Consider the following 25,958-nt stretch of genomic DNA (forward strand, 5'->3'; position numbering starts at 1 on the left):
AAATTCGAAGACGCATTGTCAATGGAAGTCGTGCCTACTATGGGCTCCGCAAATCCTTGAGGTCCAACAAACTCCGACCCCGTACGAAGTGTACCATGTACAAATCCCTAATTCGACCGGTTGTTCTCTATGGGCACGAAGCATGGACGATGCTTGAAGAGGAGTCACAAGCGCTTGGAGTTTTCGAACGCCGAGTGCTCAGAACAATATACGGTGGTGTACAGGAAAGCGGAGTATGGAGAAGGAGAATGAACCACGAACTGGCGCAACTCTACGGCGAACCCAGCATTCAGAAAGTCGCCAAGGCTGGACGAGTGCGATGGGCAGGGCATGTTGCAAGATTGCCGGACAGCAGCCCTGCAAAGATGGTGTTCGCATCGAATCCGGTAGGAACAAGAAGGAGAGGAGCCCAGCGAGCAAGGTGGTTGGACCAGGTGGAGCAGGAATTGGCAAGAATCGGTGCAGCCGGGAGTTGGAGAACTGCAGCCATGGATCGGGACTATTGGCGAAAAATTGTGAAGAAGATCTAATCTCTCAATGGGATGTAGTATCATTATAAATAAATAAATAATATCGGCTAATAACTGTTTCGAAAATAGTGGATGAAAAATATTCCTCAGCCCAAACCTAGGTGTTCTAATTGGAGCAAACATCGCAGAACATTGCATTGCAGAACAGGGCTAAAACGACGAAGAGTTCTTTTGGCAGGGAACTTAAAATTCCCAGAAAGATGAGAAGTAATACTTTTATAAGCAGGATTTTTCGGATAAAAAAAGTATGAATCATAGGATATAATACACCAGAATATTATTTTACAGCACGGTTTAACCGTATCCGCAGAGGCTAGTGACTTATGATAAACTTGGCTCAGATTATTAAATCTTTGAATTATTTCCAACAAAAGCTGAGCGATGAAGTTTGAAAAGTGGATGCTGAAGAATTGTTTAAAAACGAGTTATTTAAAAATCAGAAATCGGCTATAGCCAAACACCTGCACACTGCTATGTTATACAATATAATATTGATTTGTTCCTTTCGACTAGTTCCATTTTGTTTAAATCTTTATCACTTATAAGTGTAGTTTATCTATTGATCACAAGAATATGAAGGTAAACTGGTAACGTATCGAATCAGTTACGATTAATTATCTATTTGAGACAAGTATATGAAGCGGTCTCGATAAAAAATAGTGCTATCTGCCCGTTCATATATTTATCATTGGCAATAAGTTTAAAACAACATCAATATACAACACATAATGACTATTTTGTGTTTTAGTTTAAACTTCAAACTTTTACGCAATCCGACTCAATTCGCTCCGATCAAAAACCATTTTCAATAAATACAAAACTGCTCACATCTCTTCTCACACTCACAAAAACACTTCCGTTCCCACGTCCAGCGAGGTGTTATACAGCGAGGAATCGTCTTCCACGGGGAGCTGTCTGTGCCTGGGCTGCCTAAATCAAGATTTTGCCCTGCTCGTGTCCGCGGCGGATGCAGTCGTCGTGGAACCATGTTTGCTCCGGCCGTGACTGCTATCCACAAGGATGTTGGTCGAGCGCTCCGAGGTCGCAATCGAAACCACATCCTCGTCTTCTCCGTCATCGTCCTCCCCGTCCACATCGTCCGGCGATATTCGGATCGCTTGGTACCACTTGTTGGTTAGATCGGCCATCTGGCTCTTGCAGTCATGGAGTTCCTGGAATGGTATTAAATGTTTTTCTTAAATATGTTATCGGATGGAATTCGCTCTCAAACCTGATGCGTGAATCTTCTGGTGAAGAATGGTGTAAAGTATTTCCTGTCCAACCGGGCGAAGCCAACCAGCTTCGACTGAGTGAAGCTCACTTCCTCCTCCTCGGTCAACTCCGAAAGATGCTCCGAATCGATTGCTTGACCCCATTCCCGAGTCTTACTCAGGGATAGAGCTTTCTCTTTCCTCTTCTTTCCCAGCCGACTGCTTCTGCTTGCTCGGCGTGTTTTCTTCCCCCCGGATAGGTACTTCATCAGTGGCATAGTCGATCCGCCAAAGAACAGCGTCGTAAAGAGCACAATTATCAGAGTTGTGGTAATCACCACGTGTCTCGTTTCCTCGGTCGAGAACTGCAGATGCAGTGAGAGTGCGTAGGAAATTGCGCCACGTAACCCGGAGAACCACATGATGAAAGCCATTTTGTTGGTAATTTTGTGCTCGCGGAATCTGTTAACCAGCCAGGCCAGGGGGAAAATGTTACATGCTCGTCCGATTAGGCACAGAATGATTGCCCATATCACAAACGACATCTCGCAGCGATGCTTGAAGGAAAATATTGCGAGACCGAGATACGCAAAGACACACGTTTCGGCAACGAAAGCGAGCGTACGCATCGTTTGCTGCATCGTGATCTGCGTGACCGTGGACAGATTGAAATGGGTGTAGTGGGACATCACAATGCCACAGAACAGTATAGCCATAATTCCTGGAAAGAATAAAAAATTATAAGCTCTCACAACCAGTGTTGCCACATTTTAATCTGTATCAGAGGGGAAAAAAACCTGGCTCTGGCAACCCTATCCCAAACCAATGCAAATTGAGCGTAGGCAGCATAAAACAGAGCTCGCGCTCATGGGGCTCACGTATTGTTTAATGTTTGGAGTCATAAATGTTAATATTTGATTACGTTGGATAGTTTCCTTTGGCAAGCGATGTATGGATACCCATCCGGAAGCTTTCTTGACGATTTGCAATTAAAATCACAAATGAAGAATCGCGCGGAGCACTTCATTTTTAATTTTAGGTTATGATTTCTACTAAAAGGCGGCCATCTTAGCAATCCCTTGACAGCGTCAAACATGTCCGGGACGCAAATACAATTTGCGACCACTGTCACTTGCGAGAACTGCCAAACTCTCAAGCTGGTGTAAATCAATGCGCTTAAAATACCGCCTTGTGGGTCAAAACGTGAAAACCACTCTACAGCCATGAATTTACAGGATGACATTAACACACTTCCAAAATCAAAAATAGTGAATGAAAACCTACTCTTATGTGTTCTATGAAATACAGTATTACGTATTATTGAACTGGAATTGTGTCTGATGATGATTTTATATCATAATGGCGAGTTTTTGTAAATGTTGTGTGTTGTGAAATATATAGCCAAATGGTAAGAAAGCGTCGTGTTTTAAGTAATCCAATAACTTAAGAATCTCCATTCAAATTTTAAGATTGCAAAACTGTCTTCTTCAAATTTTAGCGAATTTGACGATTGTTTCGAGATAATTATGATTAGCGAATGGGCGCACATTGTTTCATAGATCTGCCTTGAGCTGACCGAGTAGTTTGATAATTTGGCAATGACAGATAAATTTGCAATACATCTTGACTCGCGGATCATATCCTCTTGGCCGGGGCCTGCAGGCTACAGAAAGGCGGCCATCTTAGCAATCCTTTGGTAAAAAAGCTAGCATAGAAACTCATAAGCATAGAAATCATAACCTGAAATTAAAGAAGTGCTCCGCGCGATCCTGTAGCAGTGATTTGCTTGCCAAAGGAAACTATCCAACGCAACCAAATATTAACATATATGACTCCAAACAGCTAATATCATGGGCAGACATACAGCTCTACTAGTGCTGTACGTGTACAGCGTTGTACAGGTACCATCGTACCATGACAGACATACTTTGGTTGTACATTGTACCGCATGTCAAACTGACACTCAGAATTTTTTTTCGATTTTCACCAGATATTTCAATGAAAAAGGTTTTTATTTAGCGTTCTAACTATCAAACATAACAAACAAGTTTAAAATCTGAGTTAATAACTCAAGAGAAAGTCAATGAAAAGAACGTTTACTAAGTGTTTTGATTCGGTTTGTTCATGCTACCCACCACTAACCGTCTATGGCGCTGCGCACAGTACAGCTGTAGCCATGTACAGCGGTAAAATAGCTCGGTACAGGTCCAACGATTGTACCGAGTTGCTTGCATGGTTTTAGCGCTGTACATGGTGACAGACATAAAATTTTCGAAGTACAACGGTAGTACAGCTCTATGTCTGTCATAAGTAAAAGATAAGATTAGACAATAGGGGGTCTTTTACGGACCAAATTTCTGTCAGTCGCTCATTGGCTGATTTCGATAAATTTTGTAAACAAAGTCGATTTTTTGAGTGTTGTCCATAAAAATAAATAGCGTTGGATTTGTATCGAATTGAAAAAAGTGAATTTAATGAATATTGCGATATTTAGTTTAAAGGAAATGTGAAGGAATTATATACGACTTTATGTATATGTTTTTTTTTTCACAATGGAATAAAGTGAACAGCAAAACACTTATTTGTCCTGCCATTTTCTTTGGCAAATTAGTTAGGACCCGAGTGCGATTTCCTATTTCGGAAAATAATTTCCATTGCTGAGAAGAAATGGAAAGTCCCATCATTCACTATACAAATCGGAGAGATGTTAGCTCTAGCTATATGAAAAAGAGATGGTTGATGCAAACTAGGTTGTGTTTTGCTGGCTACCAATCTCTTGTTACACTGCTACCATTTTCTTTCCCGCTGACTTATTCTGATGATGTAAACGACGGTGTACTCATAGACGAATTCAATATTCATGTTATCCACATTATCACTAAAATTAGATGAAGCTGAAATTCGATATGATGTCGATGCTGCTTCACTGTCCATCAACTTCTGGGATGAACATTCTTCTTGCCGCTGATTGCAAGTCCATCAATCCAACAAGATGTTCTTGTGTATCGGCTGTATACAGTGTTTGCCAAATGATCCACTCATTGAAAAAAATCGCTTTCGTCCGTTCAAACATGATCTTTCAGGAAACATTTCCCCCAGGGGTATTCTATTGTTGTTATGTGCTGTAAATCACGACACAAAAGAGAACGAGACAACTCTGCATCGGCTCGCACTTCATTGTACACCAGCATGCAAGCAAAGCTATCATATACGCTTTCGGTGCAGAAAGCTTATTTTCTTTTTTGCCTCTAACATATGCATACCGACCTCTCCATGCATCATGAAACAGCAGGATCGTACGGACAACGCAAAGCGAAAGATTCATATTCAGCTAATGTAGCAGATCCTGATTTTTAAGTCTCAGAGAGTGCAAACTATATGACTATTTAGCTCGATAGAGGCTAAGGGAAGGGTAGTCAGATTATATTTTCCATTTTTAACGCCTCTATCCCTTGAAATGTGAATATTCATATAGACCGCATAGTTTTACTAGCAACACCGCTCCAGTGAGAAGCAAAAACTCTCGCGTTTTATCTCTTCCCATTCGCTGCTCTCCGCAAATGGTGACGTAATGATGACGTAATTTTTCTTGTATCATTTATTGCTTTGCACTTGTCTGTGCAGTGGGTTTCGCTATAGTAAAATGGGACGATATATGCGGTTCAAACTGGTATGCAGGCTTCGAAAATGGTATGCGATGTTTGATACAGATCTGATACGCAATCAACAGTCTTCGTTCCTCTCTCAGTTTAATCACTAAATATTACACAAGTGATTACTGGCATTCATACAAGTATCTGAATGATCCTCTCATATTTGGTTATATGTTCGTGAGAGTTTACTTGCATGACACATTGTGTATCATTCGATTTTGATCAAAATACAAACACTGGCTGTATACGAAGCATTCGGTACTACGGTCATGTATTGCGAAAGAGTCACAATTTTCAAGTTGTTGCTGAATTGCAATGGAGTTGAGTGCCGTTGCTTTGCACGAATCAACGAGAAAAGAGACTCCAGACAATTTTATAATATTTGGCAACTCTGGTATCTTCATGTCATGGCTTCGCTTGAACGACGAAGAAGAGTAAGAAGCCAGTTGTCTGACCTTATCTTAGCCAAACAGTAAACAATACGTGAGTCCCCTTAGAGCCAAGGGTATGACTAAAACGTCAAATCCCTCATATTGCCAGTGTACCCAATATTGCTGCGGTTCACTGACATTTTGGTTCTGTCAATTACTGTTGTCGGTCAGGTTATATAGTCGAATAGTGGCTAACTTTAAACTCCATGTTAAATGTGAACACCTCCATGTGGAACCGAAATATGAAAATCGCTCATGCAGTTAAAAATAAAGCAGCGCATTTTACTATATTTTTACTATCTCCGTGATTTCAACGATTTCAATCCTCGCAAATGATATGTTGGTAAACAAATGACGCCATATTGATTTTGATTTCGGGTAGCCTATATTCGATTCATGTCTAACCCCTGCTTAGAGCGAGTCCTGCTTTATGCTGCCTACGCTCTATTTGCATTGGTTGGGATTGGATTGCCATAGCTCTGGGTAAAAAATCTTTCTCATATGTACTTTTTCTTCCAAAAATCTGTACCAAAAATATGTACCATCGAAAAAATTCGTTATAGAGAAAAATCTCTTTTATTAGCAAGAAAAAATATATATTTCTTTACTACAAACACTACATTTACATTTGCAAGTCATTCGTGTATCTGATGATGACAGAATGCGATACTGCGGCGTAAAAGTCGTCCTGTACCTTAATGTTGCATTGTTCAAAAGTAAGAAATTTCACACACGGAAAAAGTCTGTACCAATCTGTACTTTTCGACGAAAATCTTTACTCTGTACCCTACAGAATCTGTACCAAAAATAACGAAAAATTCTGTACCTTTCCAGATAAATCTAGAACTGTGTTTATTGTGGTAGAAATGAAGTGGACGTTATTTGTCAGTCAAGTGCATTGAAAACTAAAACTAGCACAGTTTTTCGCTCGGAAAAAGTTCTTATCCTGTTCGAACCGTGAGATCATCAACTGCTCTACCAAAATTTTCGTTATTCCACCGATTGAGACACGATGTGTTCGACAGAATACGTATTTCCTCATTGACGAATTTACGCAAAGCTGAATCAGCTCATGCGACACCTACATTAGAGCTCAGAACTACAAAAGTGAGGGTGTTTGTTTATTTTACGCACTGAAAAGCGCGATTTGGTCGTGATTATTTTTATTAATTTCTATTTACAATCATTTTAGCCATTAAATGTCTTCAATAAATGGCAGGAAAATTATATTTTTGTCTATTTACAATGGTCTCAACACGCGATGTGACCAAAGTCATAGATAATCTTCGAAATGTTTATGTTTGATAGTGAATATAGGTTATGAGTACTAACTTCCGGACATTTTTCAGAAACTCAAACTGTGAATAATGACGGTGCAATCGATATCATACCAAGTTGGTTGATCAATTGATTATGCAGGGGATTCCTTTCGACCGATACGAGAAGGATCTGCAATATTTGAAGCACAACAAATGCCACCCATCATTTACCTAGTAAAAAAATGTAAATTATAATACTTGTACCGAATCATTCGTCATATGTTATGAATGAAACAATGTGAAATGATGATTTCCTAACCCTTTCAGCGTAGAAGGAAAACTCGAATCGGGGAAATTTGCAGAAAATTTCTGATTTTCCAAAACAAATCAAACCAATCTCATACCAGAAAAACAAAACATCATCATTTTACTCGCTGCGCCATCTGGTTGTAATTCTAACGAAAATTCGTCAATTAGTCATCAAGTTGCTAACAAGACGGGTCTATGGTACTAGGTGAGGCCGTTTCGTCACTAAGTTGGTTAGGGGAGCGGTATATGAAAACAGTACGGAAGAAAGCAGAAGGGGAATTATTTGCTTAAAGCGTGAAAGAGACAGACTGATCAGGAACGAGCTTCGGCACTAGCGTATGTGTTTTGTTTACAAACAAAACACAGTAGACTTCTAAGATGGCTGAAGAGTGGTTTTAGCAAGTTGGCCCACCTTAGGATATACTTCTACGCGCCTTGGTTGCTAATATCCACGTCAAGGCGAGTAGAAGTGTATCCTAAGGTGGGCCAACTTGCTAAATCCACTCTTCAGCCATCTTGGAAGTCTACTGTGTTTTTTTTTTTATTAAATCGTTTATTTTTACAGGCTCAGTTACATAAGTTTAAAGGAGCCGAACTCCTATCTGTATTGTTACAAGTATATATAATCATTTTTCATTAATTCTAGTGTTAATGAAGTAGAGAACCGATTACTCGCGGTTTGCTCGATTTTAGAAGGGTGACATTTTTTTCAGGAAAAGGAAGGGATATAAGGATATGTTGACAATGTTCACACTCACATTCGCACTCCCATTCATCATACTCAATTCTTAAGCTTAAGCTCTTATATCTAACATGTATTTACATTTCACCTTATTCTATTGTTAGTAAGAAGGGATTTGATTTCTCGCGAAAGAAAAGGAAAAGGAGAATATAAGGATATAAGGACAATCACACACGAAGATCGATAGCTTTTAGGAAGACATATATTTGGGACATGTAATCAAGGTCTAACCGAGCCAACACATCTCTCACCGGCACATTGGGCTGCCTTCCTCTAGCCCGAAGAGAGTTTTCTAAATTCGATCTGGCAACAAGATACTCCTCGCACGACCAAACAACGTGTTCGATGTCGTGGTAACCTTGGCCACAAGCACAGATATTGCCATCGGCAAGATTAAAACGAAAGAGTAGCGCGTCTAACGAACAGTGATTGGACATGAGTCGAGAGAAGGTGCGAATAAAGTCCCGACTCAAGTCCAGACTTTTGAACCATGGTTTGAGGCTAACCTTAGGGATAATCGAGTGAAGCCACCGACCCAATTCATCTTCGTTCCACTTACGTTGCCAGTTAACGATGGTATTTTTACGGACTAAAGAATAAAATTCATTGAAGGCGATTTGAAGCTGATAAATATCGCCTTCAATTGCACCTACCTTTGCCAATGAGTCAGCCCTCTCATTATCCGGAATTGAGCAATGTGAGGGGACCCAGACAAAGGTAATGACATAACAGCGTCTGGTTAAAGCACTCAAAATTTCTCGTATTCTCTCAAGGAAGTACGGCGAGTGCTTTTCCGGCCTCACTGAACGGATAGCTTCGACAGAGCTAAGACTATCCGTTACAATGTAATAGTGTTCAACAGGTCGTGAGGCGACGCTGTCCAGCGCCCAGTGTATTGCTGCCAATTCAGCAATATACACTGAGCAAGGATTCTGAAGACTGTGGGAGGTGCTAAAAAATTCGTTGAACACTCCAAATCCTGTGGACTCATTCATAGAGGACCCATCAGTAAAGTACATATTATCACAATTGATACGACCATATTTTGCATTGAAGATCGTAGGAACGATCCCCGATCGATGATAATCTGGAATTCCATGGATTTTCTCCTTCATGAACAGATCAAAATGTACAGAGGAATTGATGTAGTCAGGAAAACAAACACGGTTGTGAATATACGAAGAAGGATCAACCTGCATGGTGATGAATTCATGATATGAAGTCATGAATCCAGAATGAAAATTTAGCCCGATCAGCTGCTCAAAATTTCCGATCACCAATGGGTTCATGACCTTACACCGGATGAAGAACCGAAGAGATAATAAATTGAAGCGATCTTTTAGTGGGAGTAGGCCTGCCAAAACCTCGAGACTCATGGTATGCGTTGAGGGCATACATCCCAACGCGATACGGAGACAAAGATACTGAATTCGCTCGAGTTTAATGAGGTGTGTTTTGGCAGCTGATTGAAAACAGAAACTGCCATACTCCATCACTGAGAGAATAGTTGTTCGATACAACATTATAAGATCTTCGGGATGGTTCTTCCCCACCAGGTGCCGATAATTGTACGGAGAAAGTTTATTCTTTGTTGGCATTTTTTACTCAGATACCTAATATGGGTCCCCCAAGTACATTTGGAGTCGAACCAGACCCCAAGATACTTGAATGACATAGCATGAGTGATCGGTTTACCCAAAAGTTGAAGCTTTGGTTTTGCTGGTCTATGCTTCCTAGAAAAAACCACCATCTCTGTTTTCTCCGTGGAGAATTCGATCCCTAGCCCAATGGCCCAGGTTGAAAAATTGTTCAAAGTATCTTGTAAGGGTTCTTGCAGGTCGGATTCTTTTGATCCTACGACAGACACTACTCCATCATCTGCAAGTTGTCTTAAGCTGCAATTTTGTGTAAGGCAATTGTCAATGTCGCTTACATAGAAGTTGTACAAAAGGGGGCTTAAACATGAGCCCTGAGGGAGGCCCATGTAAGAGACCCGACTTACTGCCGAATCTCCGTGAGAAAAATTCAAATGTTTCTCACAAAGCAAGTTATATAACATATTATTCAATAGAGGCGGTAGACCCCGAGAGTGTAATTTGTCTGACAAAACCTCTATTGAAACATAATCAAAGGCCCCCTTTATGTCCAAGAATACTGAAGCCATTTGTTTTTTTTTCGGCGTAAGCCATTTGAATTTCTGAAGAAAGCAATTCGTCCCCTTGCCCCTGCGGAACCCATATTGTGTATCTGAGAGTAGGCCATTCGTTTCAACCCATCGATCAAGGCGAAACAAGATCATTTTCTCCAACAATTTCCGTATACAAGACAGCATTGCTATTGGGCGGTACGAATTGAAGTCGGACGCGGGTTTTCCGGGTTTTTGAATAGCTATAATTCGCACTTGTCTCCAATCATCTGGAACAACATTATGCTCCAGAAACCGATTGAATAAATTCAACAAGCGATGTTTCGCCACATCAGGGAGGTGTTTCAACAAGTTGAACTTAATTCTATCTGTTCCTGGAGCCGAATTGTTACAAGAAAGGAGAGCAAGAGAGAATTCTACCATCGAAAACTCGGAATCAAGATCGCACCTATCTTGTGGTATATCTCGAACAATTTTTTGCACAGGAACGGAATCGGGACAAACTTTCCGTGCAAATTTAAAAATCCATCGATGTGAATATTCTTCGCTTTCATTCGATGAAGAGCGATTTCTCATGTTTCGAGCCACTTTCCATAATTTTTTCATTGACGTTTCTCGTGACAAACCTCCCACGAAAGTTCGCCAATAAGCACGTTTTTTCCCATTGATCAAGTTTTTAAATTGATTTTCAAGGTCCAAATACGTTTGAAAATTCTCAATGGTTCCACGTTTTCCAAAAGCTTTAAATGCGTTCGATTTATCCTGATAAAGCTTGGAACATTGGCTATCCCACCATGAATTGGGAGGCCTTCGATGAATAGTGGAGCCTGGGATGGGTTTCGTTTGAGCGCGAACCGCGCTGTCATAGATCAAACGAGAAATGAAGTTATACTCCTCCAATGGAGGAAAACCATCGCTGGAATTGATGGCTAGAGCAATCGCGTCCGCATATTTTTTCCAGTCAATGTGTCTTGTGATATATGCCATGTTAATAGATTCAGAAGAATTCGACCCAATGGTGATGGAAATTTTGATTGGCAAGTGATCACTACCGTTGGGGTCCTGGATTACATTCCACTTGCAATCTAACGATAGTGAATTCGAGCAAAGCGAGAGGTCAAGAGCACTTGGGTTAGCAGGAGGTTTAGGTACACGTGTTGTTTCCCCGGTATTCAAAACGGTCATATTGAAGCTGTTACAAAGGTCATATATCAACGATGAACGATTGTCGTCGTACTGTTCCCCCCAGGCAGTTCCGTGAGAGTTGAAGTCTCCCAAGATCAATCGTGGCTCAGGAAGGAGTGAGCACATGTCAACAAGTTGCTTGCGGCTAACCGCAGCTCTCGGAGGCCAATACAAACTGACAATACAGAGGTCTTTGCCTCTGATGTTTGCATGACAAGCAACAGCTTCGATCCCTCCAATAGGTGTGTTCCGTCTGCTGGGAACTGTGGGGTGGCCTGTATTTTTGTTATGTTGTTCCACTCATGGAGACAACGGGTGCGTGGAAGAAACCCTCGTGTTTCTCGTGCTTTATTCGACGGGTGGGATCCCTTGTGGCTCCGCTCCGTGCTGTGAAAGGCCTAACCTTTTGGGATGTGCTTCGGAAAGGGTTTGAGCAGTGCAGAATGAACACATGGTGTTTGAGTACTATTTACACTTTATTCATTATAATCATAATCACTGAATAATAATATATACACTATATTTACACTTATGCGATTAATGCGCATGCGAATGCGCCATTATTCTCTTGCTGGTACAATTGCACTCCTGTAGAAAATCTGCTGCTGATGTTATGGCTACCTTTGCAATAAGTTGCTAGTCTTGCTATTTGCTCTGGATTTGCACTTTGCACTTGCTACTTGCTCGACGGTTGAATAACGACTCCCCTCGGTCGGGAAGCTATCTTTGTGTGTAGTGTTGCACCCGAATAGAAAAAGGGGTGGGGACTTACGATTTAAGTTTTCCCTTCTCTCTTTCTCTCTTCAGTGCGTTTGACGGACTGAACAAGGTGGAAGGTCAATTCTAAAAAATGGGTGGCACTTATTAATCCCCAATAGTACCCCTCCGTATCTGTCATCGCGGTCCAAGCGTATTATATTAAAATCGTGGAAAGAGAGATACTGTGTTTTGTTTGTAAACAAAACACAATACGCTAGTGCCGAAGTTCGCTCCTGATCAGTCTGTCTCTTTCACGCTTCAAGGAAATAATTCCCCTTCTGCTTTCTTCCATACTGTTTTCATATACCGCTCCCCTAACCAACTTAGTGACGAAACGGCCTCACCTAGTACCATAGACCCGTCTTGATCCACGTTATCCGTCATATACTCTCCCACAATCAAATCGACGAAAAAAACATCGACCTAACAACGACCGTAACGCTGTTACCTATTCACGATGACGACGATTAGGTATCGACATCTGGATACGGCATTAGTTTGTATGAGGCAAACTATTCTCTATCATATTAGTCGGCCCGAATCAGTTTATATTTGCTAAAATTTGTATGAAATTTTTTTCTTGGCATAATTTTTTCTACTTAAAGTACGTTGTCATGACCCTAATTTGAATTATTTTCTATAGACGTTCAGATATTCTCAAAAAAACTTGTCATTATAATATAAAATTATCTCAAAACATATTTTTTATGACGTTTTTTCACCACTTGCAGGCAATGGTGATTTTCACTTACATAGAGTACTAATTTGATTAAGGAAAAATCATGTTCATTCATAATTTTCATTTTAAAAGTGTATTGATTCCTTCTGCAAATCCATACTGTCATGCCTATTACCCAATATCGTCAACACGGATAGTTCGTTAGTCGAAAATACTGAATAATTAAACAAACCAAATGGCATCACTGGTGGTTCTTTTTTCCACTCCGCTAAACTGTCATCTCAAACAAAAACAAATGGATCATACAACTGGTGAGTATGAAATATATTTCGGCTTTTTAATTATTAATTATTTTATCTTATCAGCTATGAATACATTCGACTCGTTTGCTTCCATCAATCGGTAAGTGAGAAAGATGATTTCTCCCATCAGTGCGGATTTCCACTTCTATCACAGCAGCCAACAACATCCGTTTTCCTGCAGCAGTAACCTATAACCCCTGTTGGCAATGCCGGGGGACAGCATCAACAGCAGCAGCAGCAGAATTTGACCATGGTATGGTATTGCGAAGAACTTTCCCCATTAGAGGTTCCGTGCTTCGCGCACATTCAAAATCCTCTTCAGACACGAAAACTCAACGACAAGGAGGTATTTATCAACTTGCTCAGCTGAATTACCACCCGGAGGAACCCGAATGCACTGATTCCGTTGTATAGTAGAATGAAAATAGGCGAGGTAAGCGAACGTAATCGCATGATATTTTAATAGTTCGCATTTTTATCCGGATCATACAACTGGTGAGTAGGGAATTCATTTCTGCTTTTCACTTACTAATCATTTTATTTTGTTTCAGCTATGAATACATCCGACTCAATCAATCGGCGAGTGAGAAAGATGATTTCCCTCATCACCACATTGCTTATTTCCACTTCTGTCACGCCAGCCAACAGCATCAGCTTTCCCGCAGCAGTATCCTTTAAGTCCAGGGTGCTATTCCGGGGAACAGCATCATCAGTAACAGCAGCAGGACCTGGCCATCGATAGTATTTCGAGCAATTTTCCCCATCGGAGATCCCGTGCTTCACGCACATTGAAGAAACCTCCTCAGCCACATATGTGTGTCAAGGAGAAAAAGGAGCTGGATTCGAATCGTCAATCCAGACAACCCGAATGCACCGATTGCATTATATATCTTGTTTATATTTTATATGCATTTTGTGTTTTTTTGAATAAAATGATTAAAATCGATCAATGTTTTTCCTTTTCATGTTTCATAACAAACCAATACAAACAAGAGACGATCAGTGTTGGAAGCAGCGTTACATGCAGGTCGACGCCTTGCATATGTTGGCAAAAAAGTGGCGTCAAGTTGTTCGATGAATGCATATGAAAGGTCGATAAATCGATTGCAAGGTGGCAGCATTTGAGGTCGATTGTTGACATTTCATCGACCCGATCTTGGCAGGCAAAACGGAATGTGGGCTGTCTATTGTTGGTTCGTCGATTAATCTGCGGAGCAAAGCAATCAATATGTCGATGAAGCAAGGTTCGGCCAACGCAGACAAGCGAAACAAAACCGATATCTCGTCCTATTCACTTCACCAGGACATTTCGAACAACGAGTTATCTAAATTGATGGCTGCGCAAAACAAAGCTACGCAGGACCAAATCAGCCAATTGGGTACTGAGCTACGAGATGAATCATATAGAGGCCTGGAAGACATTCGAACTGATTTTGTGAACATAAGCACGAAATTATCGCAAGTGAAGCGGGATGTTATAAAAGGATTGAAATTCAGAGTCCCACATTGGAGTAGCTTAGATTATACTGATCGTGAGATGGATAAATTCAGGTTTTCTATGAGTTAAAGAAGGTATTATTATTCAACAAAATTGTAGAAATGGTTCTTATTAAATGATTCTAACTTTGACCTGTATTAAATGCATCCCACTATTCAAACGAGTAAGAGAGAGCTAAGAAAAATAATATGCGAAATGTTTATTTTATACAGCAAAACCTGTTTTTGTGCGGTTTTTTTGTGTTTTTTTTGTGCGATATATGAAAAGAAGCATATTTGACGAAGTTTAGTTTTTTTCGATGGTTTATATGCATTTCAGTGCGAAAAAAGCATATTTGAGTCTAAATTATCCACTTTTGAAATCATTTCCATCCTTCCATCAATTAATCTATTTTTTTACATGACAAGCTTTCTCTTAGTTTTTACATGACATGATTTCTAACAGCAACACGTTTCGGCATGCAACTAAAAGCACAACTCTGCCACGCGCAACCGGAAAGGTGAACTCTCCCATCGCAAAGCAGGGAAACAAAAGGAAATTGAATGGTGAACGGCGTGGATTTGAGTTATTTTCTTGGGGGAAACTTTTTTTATGCGGTCCCTATTTGCAATTGGTATGGATTTATGAAATTTTTATTTCGCTTCTTTATTTAGCTGCAGTGGAAAATTTCAGTGATAAAAGTTTCTGCTCAAAGCGAAGCAATGATCACAGGCGCACGAGGTCGTGTCTTCTGACAATTTAATCGAGCTCTTAAATTAACTTCTGTTTTTGTTTAGCTCACAGCAACTTTCCTCATTTGAAATCGCTACCGAACGAGTTCGAGGATGTGAAACAAATGTTCAACTGGTTCATCAAGGGATAGATTTTGAGTGACTTCATCCAGCTGAATGTGAAGGTGAGTTTTTGTTAATTTGAACACACCAAAATAGTTCTCTCATCTAGTGTTCCCATTTGGTATACCATACAGTTCGACCTGACCCGGAACACGATCGACGATAAGGTGGCCGCGACTCGGCTCGAAAAACTTAAACCCGAACTGTCCGATCTGTGCTCGGTGATCAAGATGTTCCCCTGCCCGACGCTGAAACATCGGCTCTGTCAGAACGAAATCACCCAGCTGTTGGCATATCTGATTCGGTCATTCTTCGCCCAGGATCCGCGTATTAATAGCCGTGCATTGATGCTCGATGAATTGCGGCTGAGTGTGTTTCTGAACAAGGATCTGCGGAAGCAGCAATGAGATAGTATTTGAAGGAAAAGTATGATGTTATTTGAATCGCAAAGATAATTACTGCAATGGTGAAATAAAAAAAAAACACTCTAGAATGATTTTTTTGCAAATTTCAAGATAATTACAGGAAGAAAACACATAATACATATAAATAAGTAGTTCCCCTAGCTTATTACGGAATGTTATTATCATTGGTTCATAAGATTGTACACTTTTATCTAACCGTGTTCTCGAGACTGTTGAAAAAATATGTGGCAACAGAGCGTGTGGAATAAATCATACACAGTAACTGGACAAAAGTTAGTTTTTGTAATACTGTTGATGACGGCCAATTTTTTTGTCCAATAAGTTTTTCATGTTCATTGCAAATTTACATTGCCGTCGTTGTGGAACCGTTGTAGAACCATATGCGCCTAAGATGAAAATTTGTGCTCTGCGAATTACGGAAAAGGTTTGCGAACGTATTCTGAAATGGGTCGTATGTACTCTCCAAGGGTCGCAAATTTGAGCAGGCTCGTAGTTGCCGCAGCAGCTGTGGTTCCACGATATTCCATATGCAATCTTGTTCATGACCCATCCCCAAAATCACCCTCAAAAGGCACATCATGAGAGGGTGAATGCCCTAATCAGCTGCTCGGTGCAGCTATACCACAGCCAACAAGAACAATTGGGCGAATTGGGCCAGCCACCCAACAGCAATCAGTTGTATGTAGCAGAAATATTTACCTGTCAAACCACTGTATAAACAAATACATGTATGTGTATGTGAAAGATGTACGGTTTTGTGTAGCGCGAGGTCTCTTTAACATTGTTATCCGGTTATCCGTCCAAACCCAGCGGCGCTTTTTGAAGCCGGTCCGGCTGAAACCGGATAATGTGTAATCGCCCTAACGCTCCAAACAAATGAATCATGAGATGTACCCGAAGAGTTGGCATTGAAATACCGAATCATCGAATTATAATCGCAAACTTGTCATTCATGGAATATTATCTCATACACTATATTAATTTTAGCTACATAACGTTTAAACGTTCGAAATTATGCCACCGACACAACGTTCAAACGTCCGTAATCATGCAACTGACATGTCTCTTACAAATGGGAATGAACACTTTCACTTCACGGAGTTCATTTTTACACGTAGGGGAAGTGGGGGTATAGTGGTCAACCTAAGGAATATGTCCATTTCCAGCGTCCACATACCGCTTCAATTCCCATTTTTCGAAGAATAGTATAGTTCAACTCATTGTTGTTCAAGATTGCAAACGGATTTTACTATAAAAAATCAGAATAGTATATTTTTCATCGTTACAAAAAATGAAAAATCGCACTGTTTTTGCTTGGGGGCAAAGTGGTCACTCGCACATATCAAGCTAAATTGGATAGATTTATGCGTTTTTTTTGTCCAAATTTGTTCAAATCATATTCGATATAGTATGTACATGTATGAAATAAGCATGGTCTATTCAACTAGGTTCTCAATTCAAATTTTCTCATGCATACGAAAACGTTGTGAGAAACACATAACGTTCCACATAATGAGGCTTGGTTTAGTTGGAGTGGCATATTTTTCCAGGGTCAAAGCCACAAAAGGAACCTCTTCAAGAGCAGAATGTGATGAGATATATCAGCTTTAGTAAACAGAACATTGTAAGTCGTTATTTACCTATGACCACTTTGCCCCCAAACACCAAAGTAATTTCAATGCTAATTAATCGCTGAATTAAACAAAATATCTGTTCACCACTCCGAGACTATGGGCCTGATTCTCGAATACACTTCACGGTGGAAACGGAATGAAACGTATCCGCGATGACAACGTTACGGTGTCGACATCTGGATACGAAATTAGTTTCCCACTAAACTTATCATTATAATATCAAATTATCTTCAGATGAAATTTTTGTATGAGATTATTAAATCACATGAAGAAAACAAAGTTTTCCACTCACATTGAATACCAGTTGGATACGAAGAAGTTAATTTTCATTAATGATTTTTATTTGAAAAGTGCTCATTCTGCCTGAAAACTCATTATAATCTTCGATAATTCACTAACTCCGTTTCCACCGTGAAGTGTATTCGCGATGTTGGTTCAAGATACAAACAATGTTTATGTATCCAAATCTATATGATGTAATGTTTTTTTCAGAAAAAAATATTCCGATACAGTTTTGATGAATTTTCATACTTTTCTTCGGATGATCTCTATCAAAGTTTGGTCTGCAGCATGCCGAGCCACCCTTCTTCAATTTCAATTTTAAAAATGTCCTCTACCCGGGAGCTTTTCCATGCTTCCTTCGTATCCCCCTTGTATATGATTTTCTTTACTGTAGAGTGGGTTCTTCCGACAAAAGCTGCTATTTATCGCAATATCGTTCCTCGACATGTCTTACTTATTATCATTGTACGTTTAAAGCCGGGTTCAGACGGTGCGAGTAAGCATACGAGTAGGTCTAGTCAGTTACTGCAGTGCAGCTACTCACACCGTGTGAACACATCATGCCAGTTAGTGTCATGTGTAATCCGGCGTGCGAGCTACTTCAAAGTTTTTTGAATTCACTCGCACTCGCAACTCTTAAAACGTCAAAAACAGAATTTAGCCTCCGAATCAGGGATGCCAAATGTAAAGACATGTCTCTATTTTTAAGGTATTTGAAAATATGCGAAGATATTTATAGACTTGAAAATTATTGGAAAAACAAATAAAACCCTCATAGTTTCTAAACGAAATCGTTGTTATTTTGATATGCACGCTGGCTGGGCACGCTTTCTTTTTGAGATAGCTTTCTTGAGAATCTCTAATATAGAATCATTATCAGGCATAATTTTAATTCAAAATTTACTCACAACTTGCAAAGAAAGTATTGTTCTAAAAACATAATACACATCCGATTTTAAAAAGTACATTTTCATTCATTATTTCAATTTTGACGCGTATTTATTCCACCTGCAAATCTACCATCATTTTTATTTCAAAAATTGGTACACGAAGCTGCTGGCAAGGCAAACTAAATAAAATTTAAAAAAAATCTTTTAGGTTGTCATTTATAGCATCACATACTTCCGGAATTATCTTAGCTATGAATGCTTTCGAGATTCTAAAAAATATCGACAACAATCTGAACGATATTCCAGAAGCAAGGCACATCAATGTCGTTTTTTAATTTCACTCTTGCAGGTATAGCATCCCTCATGAGTGTATCTTGGCGTTGTATTTTTGGACCAATGGAATCCAACAGTGTTTCCTCTAATTCAGGTGTTTTTCTCAACACTGCTCTGTACTTCAGAGGATCATCATCAAAGAGTTCCTTCCATATTTTTTTTATTGCTCCTTTTCCTTGCATTCAATTCCTGGCCCAAATCATTTCGCCTTTCTGCTTTTTCGGATAGTACCTTCAGTTCGAAGAAATTCAGCACAAAGTATTTTTATTATAAAATTGTGCAACTAAATAAAATATATTCATCTGAAAACCTGAGACGAATACTGCCTATAGAGAAGTCGAATTCAGATCAATCATCTGTCAAATTCGGACCTGATTGCTGTTTCTGACTATTTGATGGACATTTCAAAAATCATCTGGCATCCCTGGTAAGCCAATGCTGCAGTATCTAGTTTCGCGTCAGCATCTCACACTGTGTGAACGGACAAGGCGAGTCAACCAATTGTCAAGCGAGTTCACCGGGTCAGTAGCTACTAATTCTCAAGTCAGCTACTAGCAACGTATAAATGGGCCTTAACAGTATCTATATCTTTCCTCTTATTTGCCATTTTGGTATAAAACTATTTCAAACATCAATAAAAAACAAAAACCAACACTGCCTAAGCAGTGGTCGGGTGTTAACATTACACATTGGCGAAAAAAGTAAGATAATTTGCAATGATCTTTTTTACAAGGTTTGTTTGTTTGGAGAAATTTATGGTGTATACTCATTTTTACGATGTCTCAAACTGAGATTGTTTCATCTTTCAGGGTTAAATTATTAGCCAAAAACTTTTTCGCGGAATTTTACTGCGCGAAAGACTAATTGAATGTGTGAGTAACTTTTATGCATCAAAAGAATAAATGTATGAAAAATATTTTGTACCAAATGAATGGAAAGTATCGTCGTTTTGCAAGTAACACACAGTATTTATCGCCTCAGTCGAAAACATTTTCGGCATTCCGCTATCCAAAAGCATACATCTTACCATTTCACCAAGAGTTCGATTTTTCCTTTCTGAAATCCCTTTTGTTATGGCGTGTATGTTGTCATATATTCTGCTTAAACGCCTTGTTCCGCAAAAACTTCCGCAAAGATTTACTAGAATACTCTCCTTCTTGATCCGAGCGTATTATACGCGGTTTACGTCCAAATTGATACTCGTTGATCATCGTTAAAAAATTATCGGTCCGCACACATCTATGTGGACGCCATCTTGCACGTCTGATGAAGTCTTCATTGCTATCTTCAGGAAGGAAATACGTTCACCTCTATTCTGTATTTCGATCAGGGGTTAGACATCAATTGAATATAGGCTACCCAAATTCAAAATCAATATGGCGTCATTTGTTTGTCAACATATCATTTACGAGGATTGAAATCGAAAAATGCGCTGCTTTATTCTAACTGCATGAGCGATTTTCATATTTCGGTTTCACATGGAGGTGTTCACATTTAACATGGAGTTTAAAGTTAGCCACTATTCGACTATATAACCGGACCGAGTTGTAAACAACAGTAATTGATTGAACCAAAATGTCAGTAAACCGCAGCAATATTGGGTACACTGGCAATATGAGGGATTTGACGTTTTAGTCGTACCCCTGATTTCGATCGATTCGAAATATTTCGAAAGACTTGATAAAACTCAATTCTGTATTCCGTTCGAGTTGTTTTTGCACTTCGTTCGATCTGTTTCTTTTAGAACCTTGGATGGGCAAAACGTTTGGAATAGAAAATGCGAAATTAAAACTCGAACGAAATGAAAATCTGTCGGAATACGGAGTAGAGCTGGTTGCCTTTTCCCTTTTATGCTGCATTCAGGTATGATGATAGTTATTGGAATGATTCTGCAATCCCGCGGATTATAAGACGGTCTGGTGTTTTTCGCAACCAAAACATATCATCCACGGCGACGACCGATTTATTGCACACGAGCTTACAACCGATAGTGTCAAACTCAGCGCGGACATCTTTTGACGCGAGTTTGCATGTAGAAATCATGTTACCTTCTACTGTAGGTACATACACTACTCCCGTTAATTTTAAAGTGACCGGTTCTCCGTTGTCATCATTCCTCGAAATGGTCGGTGTTAAGTCAGAGTGAACCAAGTCGCAAAATTGATTTTTATTGATTGCATTAAATTTCGGGTTATTGATTGCATTAAGTTAAGCATCTCGTATGCTACATACCGGACTAATCAGACTTGGAAAATCACACGTGCAGCAGGAATAACGTATCGCAATTGTTTCGAATGCTCAATGGAAACCCCCTATAGCACCAAACTTCAAGCTCGTTTTTCTCGAAATGATAAAAATGTCACATGGTCCGGTCTGACTTAACACCGACCAAATGATGTAATCACTGTTTCTTAAATACGATTTTTGCTACCGTACCGTTGCCAGCCTTCTAGATATATCTGGAATCTTCCAGACTTCTACAGATCATCCAGACATCCTCTGCGGGTGTCACATCAACGCGCGAAAAGATCGTTGTTACTAGAAGCCAGAGAGCCTTTGTGGTGCGAAGTCGTTGTCTTCGCACACTTTGTACACTTTTGGAACCTTCTTCTTGTTCTTTTCCGTTTCGCCAGCACTCATGTTATTTTTTCTATGAAACTCTCTACATTCTAGTTGCCTGTGTCCCTTCTTCCTGCAGTTCAACGTCTTTACAGTCACCAGGTGAAGGGAAGGAATGTTAGCATCATATTTGTTACGATCGACAACCGGTCAGCAAGTAACGGTAGCGAAATTGTTAATCCATCTACCTTCGAAACCCCCTCGAAATAAGCACGTTACACTGAGTAGCGTAACTGTCATGTCAACTGTCAGCTTTGCTAGACAGTTACATTGTATCAAAATAAAAACTTTATAAAGTACTCGCGCTGAATTCATTATAGATTTTCTTTGGCAAACTATTGTTTTTTTACCTACAATTTATATCAATAATCAATACGGACAGTTTACGTGAAGACTAAAAATGTAAGAAACCTAAAACTATGTCATGCAATTATGAATTTCTGAATAATACTAATTTCAGCTTGAAGCTTACTACAAACAAACACACGAGTTTGCTTTTGAGAGTCCGAATCGTGAACGTCTCCGTAATAATATTCGTTGCCAGAAGGGTCGCCTCTATAGCGTGGTTCCCTTGCGATGATCATGGAAGGAACAGTTGTTAGTGGGAAGGGTTAAGAATCAGGAATCACTGCGGTTAGTGATGTGATCGTAATGTGACGGCGAAGGATATCCTTGGGCAACTAAAGAAGCAATTAAGAGATCTGCAATATTTTGCATCGACTTGTATAAATGATGCTAATATAAAAATAAAAGTGACTCGTCTGGCATGTCGCTCTCTTGATGTTTCGTATATTTTAATATGTGACGGCGGAGATTATACATGGGGGATATAAGAACTCCTACACAACTCGATGCCCAAATTACGCTGGCGACCTGTTCTTTGACTCATCATGCGATGTAGCTTTAATAATATGTTTGTGATACAGCTGAAAAAACATATGTGTCTTCTGAAACGGTGACCTACAATGTCCTGTATCGTAACGTTTTAATTCAATTATCCGGCGATATACTTTTGACCATTTGCGTCAGGTTCCCCTGAAATCTATTATATTTTGATCAACGGAAATATCTCTGGGTTACCTAAGAAGTCAACCGAGAGAGTATTGATATCCTGATAACGCAAATATTTGAATATCAGTCCCTATGTGAACAGTTGTCCAAACTGATGATTTGTTCTAGATATCAGGTCGAATAAACTAAATTTCACGAGAAATTCCTTAGATACCATGCGCACAGAACTACGGCCGAATAGCTATCGAGAGAGTAATTTGTATTTATATTTATATTTTGACATGCGACAGCTCTACTGAAGTACAGGGTGACTCAAAAACATTAAATTCTTCAAACATAAGGTGACTTTCAATACGGCATCTATAGTCTTTTTTTTTTTAAATTTAATTAAGTGAGGTGTGAGTGACGTGAAGGCGTTCGTGGCAGTGATGTTCGTGATCAGGCCCAATAATAATAATAATAAATCTGTACGTGTGGCAACATTGCTCACAACCCCTTCAAATCCCATCAAATCGCTTACCGGATAGGTGAATTCCCTCGGCGAGTACATACGGCGCATAGGTGAACACCAGCATCAGTCCAAACTCCAGCGAGGGGTGCTTCCGGAGATCCACGTGCTTCAGCAGCAATGCACTCATCAGCGCGAATACGACCCCAATTCCGGCAGAAGCGAAAAACATCAAACAGAATGTATTGAGGGCGGAAATGATCGATTCGCCGGTTCCCGCGTTGCCACTCAGATCCGTTCCGGACACCATTGGCATTACCGTTGTCGTCAGCACAATCGAAATGGCATCGTTGAGAATGCTTTCGCCGAAAACCAACATGTTCAGAATCGGGTCCACATCCAGCGCATGAAAAATTGCCACCGTCGCCACCGGATCAACGGCCGAAATCAACGATCCGAATGCGAACGATTCTACAAAGTTCAGTCGGTAGGCTACTTCAGCCAGCCCAAGCAGATACACTCCCGATCCGATGACGAGCGCCGATATTGTCGTCCCAATAATGGCAAACACCAGGATAGATCCGATGTTTTGGAAGAAATTACCCTTGTGCAAATTGTAGCCGGATTCGAATATTATCGGTGGGAGCAATACCAGAAAGAACGCCGTTGGGGAGAAAACCTCCTCTCGCTCCCAGTTTGCAACATGTTTAACAGAGGAATTGTTCAGAACCAGCCCTATTAAGGCACCCAGGAACACCACCACAATGCTTTCGGGCAGATACTGGAACCCGGTTTGAAGCATCATGTGGATAAGCAAAATTCCAAGCGCAATAACGCAGAGCACGAAGAAGATCGACATGGAACTGTAATGCTCCTGTTCGACGGCATTCTTCTCCGGGGACATTGTGGTGGTCGCATTGTTGGGCAGCACTTTCTCGCTTTTAGCGGTTTCTATTTTTTGCTGGCGGTGGTCATCTGCGATTGTTGTCGTCAGATTAACATCGGGCGGCGCTTTCGAGGAACCCGTGGAGACATTTGCACTAGTGACATCGCTCGTAGGTAGCTGAACATCCGAAGCAACACAGTAGAAGGTAGTGAATAGAAATCCACCAATTAATGCTAAATAGACGAGTCTCGATTTCATTGTGTCCTTGAAACTTTGAGTCATAACTCGCGAAAGGGTTACAGCGGGTGATGCAATATTTCGCTTCGGCCGCTTTAATGCATTTTCCAGAATCGAACTGCACTGCGTCGTGTATTGCGGGTGACTGTTTTATAACTTTACCATGTAAATGCCGTGAAACTAACAGCCCGTTCCATCTGATTACACCGAAACAACTTTGTTTTGACTAGATCACGAGAGAACTGCGCGAGTCAAAGCATACAAATTAGATTTTAGGCATAAAAAGGTAAAAATAGTATTTGACAGCTAATGAACCTCGAGCAAACCAAATCGATCAACTTTTTCGCTGACCCCTCGATATTTTTCACTGTAAAAATTCTATATTTTTCTTTGATGTAAGGTTTAGCATTAAAATCAACGTTTCACTAGCATTTTCCCATACGACTATGAATCATTTCTTGTCGAGACATTTGTTCTCGTTTCCAGTTGAAAAATGCCCGAACACAATGTTACGTAATGTCATACTTTGCTCGAAACTCTACTAGCGAATTCGTTTTTAAAACTGAGTCAGCGCCAAACTGACTCTGTAATAGAGATGGGCAAACCGTTCACGAAAAGAGACGAATGAACTCTCAGAGTTTAAAGTCTCTCTAATTCAATACCTTCCTTCCGTTCACGAACGGTACGAAAGAACTAGTTCGCCGAAAAGAGTGAACGAACGGTCGTTCTTTTTCAAAGAACGGTAGTTCTCCCCATGAACTGATTGCGAGCGAACGGTTTGTGAACGAACCAAGCCCCGGGCAAGGGGATATGATCCGCGAGTCAAGATGTGCTACAAATTTAGCTGTCATTGCCAAACCTATCAAATTACTCGGCGAACTCAAGGCAAATCTATGGAACAAGGTGCGCCCATTCGCTAACTAAAAAAAGAATTGTTTTTTGAAAAAAAAATTTATGTGAAATGTAATGATCATGATGATCACAAGGGTCTGAATGATAATATAAAACGTAGAACCCTAGGTTGATCACTTGAAATGTAGTATTATATTATAATGTAAACCAACTTAAGAAATTGAAAGAATTTAAGTGAAATAAAAGGGTTTGAACGTAAAAACGTAATGAATATAATGAATATAGCAATGAGTATTTCATAAAGTATCAGTATATTCCACAAATTGTGCTCAATCGTCTTAATTTACTTTTCTGTATTTTTTAAATGGCTGCAGAAAACCACTTCACGTTTTGACCCACCTGGTAGTATGTTAAGTGCCTTGTTTTACACCAGCTTGAGAGTTTGGCAGTTCTCGCGAGTGACAGTGGTCGCAAATTGCATTTGCGACCCGGACATGTTTGACGCTGTCAAATCCTATGTGCTAGTATACGGATGCCCTCAGGCTGGAACGAACTGATTCCGAAAGAAATGTTTGTGAGTGAACCGTTTGCGAATGAACTGTATGGGAAAGAACTGATTGAGAGTGAACTGTTTGAGAACGAAGTATTTGCGGGCAAATTGTTTGTGAACGAACGAGTGCAGCTGAACTGATTTGCGCTGGACGAAATCAATAGAACGATTATGCTTGTAAGAAAAATAAAACGATATTGTTATTTACGAGCAAATTTCATGTAACGCAGGGTTTATTTTGTTGATGTATACTC

At 40.0% G+C, this 25,958-nt stretch overlaps 1 protein-coding gene and 1 long non-coding RNA gene across 2 annotated transcripts; one reads left to right on the forward strand and one right to left on the reverse strand.

Moving 5' to 3' along the window:
* Window positions 1-790: 790 nt before the first annotated feature.
* LOC129777491 (sodium/hydrogen exchanger 8) lies at window positions 791-24,567 on the reverse strand. The gene is made up of 3 exons (XM_055783780.1): window positions 23,252-24,567; window positions 1,762-2,462; window positions 791-1,702 (listed from the first exon to the last, which is right to left on the reverse strand). The coding sequence occupies exons 1-3, from the start codon at window positions 24,345-24,347 to the stop codon at window positions 1,466-1,468; spliced, it is 2,034 nt and encodes a 677-aa protein (XP_055639755.1). The 5' UTR covers window positions 24,348-24,567; the 3' UTR covers window positions 791-1,465.
* On the forward strand, window positions 13,125-14,152 carry LOC129777492 (uncharacterized). Its single transcript, XR_008743248.1, has 3 exons — window positions 13,125-13,215; window positions 13,270-13,701; window positions 13,758-14,152. It is a non-coding gene; the product is annotated as an uncharacterized LOC129777492 (long non-coding RNA).
* Window positions 24,568-25,958: the final 1,391 nt, after the last annotated feature.

Source organism: Toxorhynchites rutilus, chromosome 3, assembly GCF_029784135.1.
Source record: "Toxorhynchites rutilus septentrionalis strain SRP chromosome 3, ASM2978413v1, whole genome shotgun sequence".
NCBI classification, from domain to species: Eukaryota; Metazoa; Arthropoda; class Insecta; order Diptera; family Culicidae; genus Toxorhynchites; species Toxorhynchites rutilus.